Source organism: Olea europaea, unplaced genomic scaffold (assembly GCF_002742605.1).
Source record: "Olea europaea var. sylvestris unplaced genomic scaffold, O_europaea_v1 scaffold307, whole genome shotgun sequence".
Lineage (NCBI taxonomy): Eukaryota > Viridiplantae > Streptophyta > Magnoliopsida > Lamiales > Oleaceae > Olea > Olea europaea.
The window spans coordinates 816,401-828,612 of record NW_019249416.1 but is presented as its reverse complement, the minus strand read 5'-3'; the positions used below and the strand labels follow the sequence as shown (position 1 = coordinate 828,612).

Here is a 12,212-nt window from a genome sequence, read left to right as displayed (position 1 = left end):
TCATAGGAAGGTAAAGTTAATACTATTAAAGGAACAGTACCTTACATTAAGATCACCACACCAAATAAGGGGTTTATCAGATGTTCTAAGAACAAATTCTAGCATCCTCTTATCCCACTTTCTTCTCCTAGGAAATGAGGATTCCTCTTCTTTCCAACCATTGTTTGGTACATATGTATTTAATAGCCGGAATGATTCAAATTCAGCTAAAATTACCCTCCCGTCAGGTTCGTGCTTTGAACCTAAAAAGGAAGACAATCATGAAATGACTCTTTTTTCAAAAGAACTATACACCAACAAAAGTAGAAAATGAAAGCATCAATACATAGATTATATTCTCTGAAAAAAAATATGCTTAAATCTTTAGTACTCTTTGCTCTCGGGATATCATAATTCCATCTGACTTTATTCAAAATATTTTTCTTCTATTTGTTTTATTTGATCTTTATAATCAATATGAATGTGAATATAATCATTAGTTTTCTTGCAACAGAAATACCCTTCATGACAACTGGCAATGGCTTAGGAAGATTTATGGTATCATTTTACTTTTAGCCCCTGTTTGGTAGGAATTAAAATCTAGATTTTAATTTAAGTCAAAGTCAACAATTAATTTTAATCACATATTTCAAGGGACCCACAACTTTTCAACCACATATTTCATCAACTTTTATCAAAATCTACTAAAAATTTGATTTTAATCTCCATCAAATAGGAGCTTAATAACATTACCAAAAAAATTAAAAAAAATTTTAAAAAATTCATAAAACTGGTCATCCATTAGAAAGATTTTGACTCTGTGTATCAACTACAAACCTGTTCCATCAAGAGAGAAAGAAACCATTCTTGGTTGGATGCACTTTTTTATAAGCAATGCAGTTCCAGCATATTTCGAATCAGAAAGAGACCACCATACGTTAAAATTTTTAAATGGTGGAATCGATAAAGCACGCATTATAACCTGCATTACCAAAGTAAAATATATATCACTCGGAAACTCAATCAACAGGTATCAATGTAATGACATTTGAAGCATCGAGACTCTTTGGGAAAAGAATTTGAATTGGACTTCAATCTTCAAATTGCATTCCAAACAAGAAAAATATAGCAAAGAAAATTTGAAAAACGAGAATTTTAGAGATTATTTAAGAAGATTAACTTACCAAAACTAGACAAAATAGGGTGCAAAGTAACATATTACCTGCTTTTCCTCGCGTGAAGGTTTAGTATCATCTTTCAACTCTCTAGGGTTTTTAGGTGCACCCTTGGAACCAGCTGCCGGCATCCTTACTTCCTACCACCAATGCTGTTAGATAAACTCTTACAATTCTACCTTAGCTAATTCACAATCACCATGTAAAGAGAAATGAATATACAACCTCGCATTTAAGGAAACTTAAAGACGAAAAAAGGAAGATCAGAACAAAAGAAAGAAAAGGTGAAGTGCAATGTTTCTCAAGAAACATAAGAATGGAGAGATGTTATGTTACAGTAAAGTGCAACCATTTTAAATGGACAAGTTATAATGACAAAATATGTAACTGCATCAAGAACTTTCTTTATGAGTTTGCTGTAATATCAATTTCTCAACTAAATGCACAATTTCTTAGCTATTTTACTAAAGCACAAGCTTTGATATACTTAATAGCGGACACTCAGAACAAGCTAATGTACTTGCGTACTATGTTCCAAGATATCATATTCACAAAACAAGATATTTCAAGTCTGACGTATTTATTATCTTTAATTATCGACCCCATCTATGTAACAATCTGATATCAACACAGAGTACTTTTGAAAAAGCCAAAAGCATGCTGGAAACAATGCATAGCAAAGTTGTAATTCAAATGAAGAACATATATAGCTTATATGGAGGAAGTCCTCTATTGTACGAAGCAGAGGACTTGAAACCTCTAATAATAATTCTATTCGTTGTTTAAATTCAAAAATATGATTACATGGGCTACAGTACGAGTAAAACTTAAAGCACTAAACTAACCTTCGACTATAAGTCTATAATTATTATGCTAGTATCCTTCTGTATATGTCTCGAACTTGATATTAAACTACTCATCAAAACAAGTTTTACGTAAGTAGACATACAACTTGTTTCGTATGCCAGATTAAACATAAATAGACAGTATTAAAAAAGAGAGACGTGTGAGTTGTTCTCATCCTATCCAATTTACCAAACACGCCCATAAAATCCAAACAAAAACACATCCCCAAACCCAACAAACGCACCCGTTCATTTTGTACCTAACACTTAATAAACAACTGAACAAACAAATATTTTTATCAATAAATTATTAGATAAAAGACAGTTTCACGAAAAGAAACTTTACAAAAACTCAACCCAAGTGAGGTCATTTCTCTTACTACATTAACCCCAAAAGGCCAAATTTTTTAACTCAGTATCATTCTAATCGTAAAGACCCAACCCGCATGTATCATAAAATACGAGCATATTAGTTCAAAAACTCAAAAATCAAAACAAATTTGCCAAAAAAAATTAACATTGTAATAATACCAACACAAGCCCCAAAATTACACAGCAGACATAGGGAAAAAAAAAAGTAAAAATGGAGGGGAAGATCAAAACACCTGTATTGCAATGACATCAGGATCATAATTCTCTATAAACTTAGAGAACTCAGGCCAGTCATTCTTCACTCTTAGCAGAAAACTATTTGCATTCCATGTCAAGTATTTTAAAGGGTCTTTCTTGGTGATTTCATTTTTGTCTTCATCTACAGCAGCAGTTTCTTTTGCAATTTCAATTTCTTTTACTGATGAAGCAGCAGAGATCGTGGGTTTCTTGGAAGAGCCATCCTTCTCCACTGGCTTGAAAAATCTTTTCATGTTCGCTCCGTCTCTCCCAACCAGACACGCACTCTACCTCAGTAAATTCAGAGTATTATTCATGCCATGGGCAATCAGGGTTAGATCGCCCAGAATCCGGTCCACCTCATAGGATTGGGCGAAATGTAGGCCCTATATTTAAAACCGGTTTGATATAGATATATTTGTTTTATTTTTATTTTTTTGGGGAGATATATCTTATAAAAGCAATTTTATTTTTTTTTAACATGGAGTAATTAAAAAAAGATTATTAATCTATGAAAAAAATTATTCTATTAAGAAAATGTGTGATTGTAAATAAGTTTAAGAAAAAAAGTTTAAAAAAAGTTTCTACGAAATAGAGACTTAGTGTTTCGGTTGAGATATTCTTGATTCGAACCCGAGGGACATTGGTACAACCCTAATAATATTTTGTTTTCTATTTTAGAAAAAAAAAATTGCAGCAATTGTCTCAAAAGTATTAAATTTGTTTATTGAGTATTCGATTTTATTTTAGTTGAGTTCCAATCATTTTAAATGTACAAACTCTTTGATGTCCAATGAACTTTAGTTATTCAATTGACCGTTAAAATATCAAAATTTAATTAAAATGTGCTTGCTGGAATTGAAATTTGCTATTTTTCCGATTCGATTTTTCTATTTTCTTTGATATTTCTTGTCCCTTTCTATTTTATTTATTTATTTTTATTGAAATTAAGTATTTACACTTTTTACCCTTCAGGCGAATCTCAGAGCTTGTTTGGGAGGGATTTTTTACCTCCCAAAATTGATTTTTTGACCGTTATTTCAATATTTCAACCGTAATTTTTGACTTCTTCTTTCATAAATGGAGCCCACTTTTCTTTTAACGGTCAAAAAATCAATTCTCAAAATCCCTTCCAAACGGGACCTCATGCTTCTTCAATAGCATAGTGAAAATAATCATCCAAATATGATCATTCTATAGATTTTCTTTATTTGAGAACCTACTTGCTACCACACCCACACTGGAGTATTCATTTCACTATTTCTCTCTATTTCATATCAGCAGTAGGGGGAAAACTCCTACGAGTGTTGGTTTTATAACAGAGTCGATTTGTCTAGGCTGGGATCGAGTTGACACAACCTGTTGCCAATTTGACACGACCCATTCTAGTTGACGAGTTTCGTTGATCGGATATTTTAAAGAAAAAATAAGACGACTTTCTAAAATATGAAAGACATTTTAAACAAAACAATGTCTTTGGGAAGAACATAATCAAAGTCAATATGAATCAATGAAGCCTCTTATTCATGTAGATGTGGCCACATGGCTTCCATGTCCATCAACATCGATCCATTTCTATCTATAGATACTATGTTTCCAGTGTATCAATTCAATTAGATTAACTGTGAGAGACTGGATCCTCCACAGAGATCCACCTGCTAACTTGATATTTGCATCAAGCTTGAATCTTTACCCTGTCCTCTTCACTCGCACCTGCAATGCAGTTTTTGCTTCATTACTTCATCCACATCTAACTACTGTTTCACGACTTGCACCCATTTATGCACATTCCTAACTCAAAAGGCCTACGCAGATTTTAAGACCTATGCCTTCTATATTGCAAATAACTCCAAGAAGTGTTGATAATAATGTAGGGAAATCTGAATACGTTAATGAACTCCAAGGCACGAAATGAAACGTTATCTTTTAAGAGATGTTTCTCCCCTACAAAACAAAGTCACAACGGGGTATAAAAGAAAATCTCTCTTAGGATACAATGGAGGTGTTTGATTCAAATTATGACTATTTGATCAAACCAAGAAAACACTCGAATATAACTGATTGATACCAAGAGAAAGAAGGAAAAATAAATTGTTTGATGTATTTGCAAATGAGAATTCGCCCAGGTCGAATCCTGTTGCGCAGCGACAAACATTAATCCGAGTGGCAAATCATTCGCAAAACAAAAAATTAAACACATACAAAATGATGAAAAATATCTAACAAGAAGATCAAGATCAGAAGAAAGTTACCTGGTAATATGATCAGTCACCATTATGAAAAAAGCTTCTTGCTTACTCCCACTAAGAAAGCTTCATGCTAAAAATTGACTTTACCGGTAATAAACATAATATCTCAGCAAGAAAAGACTGTTAACGGAAGGGCAAATTAGTTTGCACCAAAGTATACAGCAGTGTAGGAAAAAATCCTTTGGACGTTCATAGAGCTCAGAACCTTAGTTAACAGATATATCAGGGTGAAGCCTGTATCCTGCCAGCAGCTCTTGATTGTTTCTTTTTGTTTTTCCAGAACTCATCTTTCTTTCCTTTTTTCTTCTCTTTCAACAAGCCCATGCTGCTTTTAATGATACCCATTAAGGCACTCCTATCCTTTCTGTTCTTTATCTTTGCTTTGACATCCAAAATTGACCTGAGCTTCTGATATGATTTGGCATCGGGTACTTGGCCACTTTTCACCATCTGCTTGTGATAAAAGAATGCCCTCTTGAAATCGCGGACACGAATATATGCATATATCATAGTGGAATAAGTAATAGAATCAGGTTTTAGATTAAGGGCGGCCATCTCTTTTAACAGCTGTGGTAACTTTGATTCTTGCCCTCCCCGTGCATAGGCATTTATCAGCATATTATATGTCATTACAGTCGGTTGTAACCCAAGCCTTCCAAACTCGCATATGACATCTCTTGCTTCAACATAATGGCCTTGTTTGGCAAATCCATCGAGAAGAATGTTGAAAGTAACACGCGTACCTTCAATTTTATCCCTGATCATTATCTTCCAGATTTTCATTAGCGTTTCAGTGTCACCAGCACGTCTAAAGGCATCAAGTAGAGCAGTATAGGTTTCAATTGAAGGTTTTATTCCCTCCCTTAGCATACCCTCAAAAGCTATCTCAGCTTTCTCATGCCAGCCATCCACTGAATACGCGTGAATAAGGGCTGTGTAAGAATGTGAAGAAGGTTTAATACCGACTTTCTTCATCCTCAAGAATGCATTTGCAGCCATGTCACTCATTTTCTTCTGTCTCCCATAGGCACTTATTAGACATGTATAGGATCTAACATTAGGCTCCAGCCCAGTAGCTTCCATCTCTAGAAGCAGTTTCTCAACAATTTCAGGTTGCATTCTTCTACTATAGGCATCCATCAAAATGTTATAAGTAGCAGCTGTTGGTGCGATTCCTTTTGCCTTCATCTCGGCAAAAAGACCTTCCAGTTCTTCAACTTGGTTTGATTTACCATAAGCATCCATAATGGTGTTATAAACAACGACATTAGAGGATATCCCCCTTTTCTCCATTTCCGATTGAATAACAAGAGCTTCATTTTTCAGCCCCTCATCACAAAATGTCTTGATTAGAGAACCCAAAGCTTCCAAACTCCACATGTTTCCTTTCTGGTTCATTTTTACAAAGAACTCCCATGCATCTTTGGCACTTCTGCCACTCTTCCGCATGATTGTAATCATGATAGAACATGTTATATGATCCGGACAGATATTACCTGTTTCCAATGAGTCATACACTTTCCAAGCATCATCAAACCTAAGGAAAAATGTAGGACCGAATATTTATATGTTGATCGTACAACTGCACCTAGATTGAAGTTAACAGGAACACTGAGAGTTGCAATAATAAAGAATATGAAGTCTGATAGACTAACAAATGCATTTATAAATGTAAACAGATTCCTTGGCTGACAAATACTTTAAATATGTTGGAGCAAAAGGTAGAGTAAGTTGCTAAATTGATACCATACACCACCATAACTTGCATGCAATTTGTATTCAGTTGCAATACTATGGTGATAATTTTAACATATTTGAACTTCAACTTTGCAGGGAAAACTTCAAACTAAAGAAAGAAAGAAAAACAGCCGAAGACTAAAGTTTGGCAGTAGCAGAAACTGATAATAGAACCCAATATGATCAGAGAGACAATTAAATGAATAAAACACAACACACTTAAATTTTCAGTATTCTTTATACTTCTCTGCATCCTTATCCAGACTATGTACAAACCTACATTATACATGGCAATGCACAAATGCACCGAATCTGATACAAAAAATGTGAATGTATAACAACGAAATTAAGAAGCATAATAAATGAACTAAATTAAAGAATATGATCCAAGTATTGTACAATCAAGTCAAAAAAATCCAATACCTTCCACAGGACAAAAGACCTGATATTGCAGCATTATAAACACGAATATCCCGGAATTGCTTCTTCTGATCAAAGGGCAAGTTCCGGAATACAACTAACAGCTCATTCCCCTTCCCTGCCCTCCCTAAGGTGGGGAACAAAACCGAGCACGCACGAGGAGAAACAAAAGAAGGCTCGTTCAATCCCATCCATTCGAAAAAGTACAAACAACTCATCACCATACCCTCCTCGCCCATTATTCTCAACACTTCCAAGCACTCTTCCTCTCCTATTCTACCTCCAAAATCATAACCCTCCAAGGCCTCCCCTAACGTCACGTTTTCTGGTAAACCCCTAGCAATTTCCAGTATTTCCCTCACAACTCCTTTCCCTTCTGACGGAGTTTGTAAACCGGAATTCACATTCTCAAGAAGGCCAAGATGGTAACCTTCCATTTCAACACCAGAATTAGGTTCATCAAAAGTGGAAGCTAAGTGCCATGAGGTTTTCCGGTTCTTTTGGAGGGAAATCCTGCCTTCATGAACTGGGTCCGGCTCCGAACCCTGCTCCGACGTTCGGGTCTTGAAGAATTTGAGAATGGGGTCATTGATTTCTTCAATATTATTGTGTTCTGGTTTATGTGTTTCCTTTTTACCCGGGTTTTGGAGGAAAGGGAGGAATATTGGGGAGGATTGAGTGGAACTAGGGGAGGGGGAGCAGAGTGAAATTCTGAGTTTCTTATGGGGCGGTTTAGTAATTATGAAGAATAATGGGGTCGAAAAATGGTGGGTGTATATTGAAGGTAAGGAAGAAGAAGAAATGGAATACCTGTGGTTCAGAAGCGCCATTTCTGTGCGCTGCTAAGAGTACAATAGCAGAAATGTTTGGCAATGGCAACCAAAACGCTGTCGTCTCGAAGTTCGTTGATAGGGGCTAGTGTGACAAAAAAGAATTTTTCATCCTGTCTAGGAGTATTTTTTAGCTCAAAAAATTAAATTTTTTATTGTTATTTTACTATTTTATTTGTCATATTTGACTTCTTCTTTTACAGGTGGACCCCATTTAATGATCAAAAAATCAATTCTTAAAATCACTCTCAAACAGACTCTTTCTATTTCGACTTTTGGAAAACTAAGGAGATCCAAATATTTCGAAACATTACAGATTATATCCAAACCTTTAAATCATATTGGATAGACACCAAATCTTTAACCACCGTGCCACGGGAGGATAAAATTCGTTAGTTGACCAAAAGTCATCATTTGACCATAATTTGACTAATTTAAAAGAAAGTAGGAAATTTGCACAGATTTCAAAACTTCTAAAAATGTGCAGCACGGCCCCAGATTTTTAATAAACGTGTGTTGGAAGGACTTCTAAGAGTTTCCATACAAAAATTCATCAGTTGATCAAAAATATTCATCTCCTTCAATCCAACTAACCTGAAACCCTAACCAATCGAGAGAATAAACATCACCTACCTTGGCTGGTCAGCCTCACAACAGCTACCATCTCTTGAGTTGCAGCCACTATAGTATCGCCATCGTAGTCTCATTTTCTTCACCTTTGCAAACTCCATTTTCCCTATTTCATCCTAACAAGAATCTTTAAAGAACTAAAAATAAATAAATAATAGTAGTGACATCGGTTGAGGCTCCCTCAACCTACCAATGGATGAGGTTGGGTGGGTTAGGAGTTAGGTGTTGGGGTTTCGTGAATCGATGAATATAAATATTTTTGAATGAAAATGGTTATAGGCCCTCTTAGTGCACATTTATTAAAGGTCTGAGACTGATAATTGATAGAAAAATCATTATGCCCTTCGGAATTACTATTTAATGATCTTTGTGATTTAATGCAAGATTATATATTCACAATCTAACAAGAGATGTATAGATTTTGTTAATAACTAGAGTCTCTCAATTGTTGTAAAAGTTGTTGGAGTCAAAAAGTGATGTGGTACCTTTTAATTCAACTTAAAGGAAAATTATGAAAATAGAGTAGCAAGGTCGGATTTACGCTTTGTCCAAGCCAAAAGGTTAGTATGCAAGCATAAAAGTGTATTTTGGGGAGAGAATTTGAATTATTGTGTCCTTAGATGAGGAGTAAAATGTTCCCCTCTGTGTGTATCAGAAAATTATAATTGTTAGTTGTCATAATAATTATAAGGATTGTTCATTTTGTACAAAATCATGTATAGCATTGTTGACAAAATTGTCAGCTCCCTATCGGAGGGGCGGCTATTACTCCATATTATGCTTATAGCATCATTGTAATTCTAATTACAATCAGCAATCCCGATCCACGTATCACTTTGTCTAATCAGTAGCATTTGATTGCTGAATCGTTGTATAGATCATAAGTTTGCCACTTATCCTACCTCAACCTCTATCTGATTGATGAGTTTGAGCGACTAGAGAAAAATTCTCTTCAATAAAGCCATGAGTACAGAAAATATCGATACTAATGTAGCCAAATATGATTAGACTATTTTTTCCCTCTTTTTTCATCTTCTAATGATATCACGTCATGTGTTGCCTTTAAAAATTTTTTATCAAAAAATTATGTATCTGTAACACTGTTCAATTCTCTTTCCAAGAAATGATTACTACATAAATTATCCTAATTAAGGGATCAATTAGTGAGCCCATAACGTAATAAGTCTGACAGTAACATGAAGCCAATCGAACTTATAGAGATTGAGTTAAGCCGAACTCAAATGTTTTCTGGATCTTTAAATTTATTAAAATTTCTTCATTTTTTTTTTTATTGTTAATTACTTTGAGTTCTCCACATTATGGCCAAAAACTTGAACTTCACCTAGTTGGCCGGCTCGTGAGGCAAAACTCCCGGCTCTGACTTTTTTGGCGCGGACTTCTTTTTGACCGAGCCAAGCTGGCTTGATTTTTTGAAATTTTTTTCTCCTCTTAGCTGTTTGTTTGGCCTTTTTTCACGGGCCAGCCCGGCTCGGCCCTAGCCTTGGCTTGGTGTCTCCGAGCCTCAACTCGGCCCAGCTCAAGTTTCTTCTTGGTCGAGCCTCGGGCGGCCAGAATCGACGAGCCCGATTGCCAACTATAACCTAGTTTGCACTATTTGATGATTTTAAAAAAAAAATAATAATAATTTATTATTTTTGAAGAAACGACTGCACTCTAATATTTCCTTGTCTACAATTAGTTGCTTCAAAAAATTTGACTAAATTAGAACACTAAAATTAGGTAAAACTTGTGCAAGTAATCATGTAGACAAATTGTAGTAACGAGGTGTTATGGTGTAAAAACCAACGAGCCTTTGTGTGAATAAGATGAAAGAAACAATAAAAAATGAAATACTTAAATTAATGTGGATGTTTTGACAAAATTTATTAAATAATTACAACATTTTTAGATAACCGCTTTATCATATATTTCTTATATGTCTATCACACTCTAAAATCTATATATATCCCTACTAAAATTTAAAATTTTTGAGAAAAATATTATATCTATCTACAATCTTTCTCTATTACAAATTTAAATTTTAAAAAATATTATATTCATCCCTATTACATTACAACATTACTCTTATTAAATTAATTCATTTAAACACTATATATTATTGATTCAACTAACTATCAATTAATTCATTTAATAATATCCATTCTATGTGTCTAACATAATATCTATAAGCATTTAAGCATTGTTACTCGTTCATCACAATTTATGATAACTCTTGAAAGCATGAAACCAGTCAACGTGCCTCTTTGCTGGTTGATTTTTTAGTGCTTGTGTGACATTGATTATCTGAAAAATAATTTTTTTAAGAATGTGGTATAAAAATGAAAAAAAAAATGAGTGAGAGAAAGCATGAAAAATGAGTTTTTTGAAAAATGTGTATTTGAAAATGAATACGGAAAAAAAATGTTTAAATAATCTCTTCAAACAGGAGTTTAATTATTTTTATCCATACAATGAAAAAGAACTTCATGTTGATCATCTCTGAATCATTGCTAAAGTTGATCAAGACTCACAACAGAAATTTTATTAACTAGAGTTTTAGCTGAGAAATAATGTTATAACATATTCGGGTATAGGGTTGGCAACGGTTCGGTTCGGCCAAAATCATAACCGCACCACCAATTTTTTGACCATATCATAACCGCAACATAACCACGTAAATCAATTCGGTTCGTATCTCGGTTCGGCACGGTTCAATTCGGTTATTAATCACGAAAATAAATTATTTTTTATAGGTTCATCCGTGAAATTGATATAAAATAATTTATGAAAAATGTCAATTAAAACAAAAACACAATATTCCAAACGAAAATGCAAACATTATCAAACAATATTTCAAACGAAAATACAAATATTATCCCAATTTTCAATTGCAAAATACAAATTTAACAAACAATATGATAAATATAACAATACTAAACTTTTCCTTCATTCTTAATTGTTGTGCATTGAAGTTACTTGATTCATTCTTCCCCACAAGTCTTACAAGCATAGATCAGCGCTCAAAGTTGATTCCTATATAGTAAATAAGAAATGTAAGTAGAGAATACAACGATACTACTTATTCAGAATGGTCTTAACTAATATTAAAAAAAATGTACATCTTCATCAGCTTCCTTCTCGCTAAACGTTGCACAAGTTCTAGAATATAATGAAGAAGTAGAATTTTCTACACACAATAGAAAAAAATTAATAATAAAATGAGCCGTGCGTGAGTTTATGGTTTGTGGAGAGTATGGTTTGCATTTATATATTGTCATACTAATGCTATTATTATGGGCTAATGGTAAGTGGGCTGGCCGGCTGAGTCAGGTAGATATAATGGGGGGATTTCGTTTTGGGCTAGATAGAAAAGTAGTGTAAAGCCCAATAATCAAATCAATTCAATTGTGTTTTTTTTTTATCGGGTAATCGGTTCGGTTTCGGTTCGACGGCGTAAATACCATACCCGCACCGTCACGAACCGATTTATTAAAATCAAAACCATACCCGTCCCATTGTACCATCGGTTCGGTTTTTTTCGCCCCATTTGATTCGGTTAATCGCGGTTTTCGGTTTTGACAGTTCAAATTGCCATCCTTATTCGGGTATGATTTAAAATAAGTTAAATATACTTTTAGGTAATTATATTTTTAAGTATGCTAGGATAGCTTACTTTTTTCATTTATAACTAAAAAAAGTTATTTATTTCCATATTAGAGATGGTATCCCATTCAAAAT

At 34.1% G+C, this 12,212-nt stretch overlaps 2 protein-coding genes across 4 annotated transcripts in view; both read right to left on the bottom strand.

The window, feature by feature from the left end:
• The window catches only part of LOC111385018 (DNA-(apurinic or apyrimidinic site) lyase), an 8,518-nt gene extending 5,497 nt beyond the window's left edge, over window positions 1-3,021 (bottom strand). Inside the window, exons 1-4 of the mRNA XM_023009374.1 lie at window positions 2,605-3,021; window positions 1,202-1,294; window positions 817-961; window positions 41-242 (exon numbers count right to left, since the gene is read on the bottom strand). Coding sequence (XP_022865142.1) covers window positions 41-242; window positions 817-961; window positions 1,202-1,294; window positions 2,605-2,862 — 698 coding nt within the window. The 5' untranslated portion in view covers window positions 2,863-3,021. The remainder of the gene's footprint in view (window positions 1-40; window positions 243-816; window positions 962-1,201; window positions 1,295-2,604) is intronic.
• A 1,000-nt stretch (window positions 3,022-4,021) lies between these two features.
• Window positions 4,022-7,919, bottom strand: LOC111385017 (pentatricopeptide repeat-containing protein At5g50280, chloroplastic). 3 transcript variants are annotated; one of them, XM_023009371.1, is made up of 3 exons: window positions 7,018-7,919; window positions 4,861-6,394; window positions 4,022-4,552 (listed from the first exon to the last, which is right to left on the bottom strand). In XM_023009371.1, exons 1-2 carry the CDS (start codon window positions 7,842-7,844, stop codon window positions 5,080-5,082), a joined length of 2,142 nt encoding a protein of 713 aa, XP_022865139.1. In that variant the 5' UTR covers window positions 7,845-7,919; the 3' UTR covers window positions 4,022-4,552; window positions 4,861-5,079. The 3 variants fall into 3 exon arrangements, with proteins under 3 accessions (XP_022865139.1, XP_022865138.1, XP_022865140.1); XM_023009370.1 differs by having other exon boundaries at window positions 4,022-4,321; window positions 7,018-7,918; XM_023009372.1 differs by lacking the exon at window positions 4,022-4,552 and adding an exon at window positions 4,559-4,742.
• Window positions 7,920-12,212: the final 4,293 nt, after the last annotated feature.

Coding starts and splice junctions, on each gene's coding strand:
- LOC111385017 (XM_023009371.1), bottom strand. CDS start 7,844: ATGGCGCTTCTGAACCACAGGTATTCCATTTCTTCTTCTTCCTTACCT. Junction 6,395..7,017: donor GGTCTTTTGTCCTGTGGAAG/GTATTGGATTTT, acceptor ATTTTTCCTTAG/GTTTGATGATGCTTGGAAAG.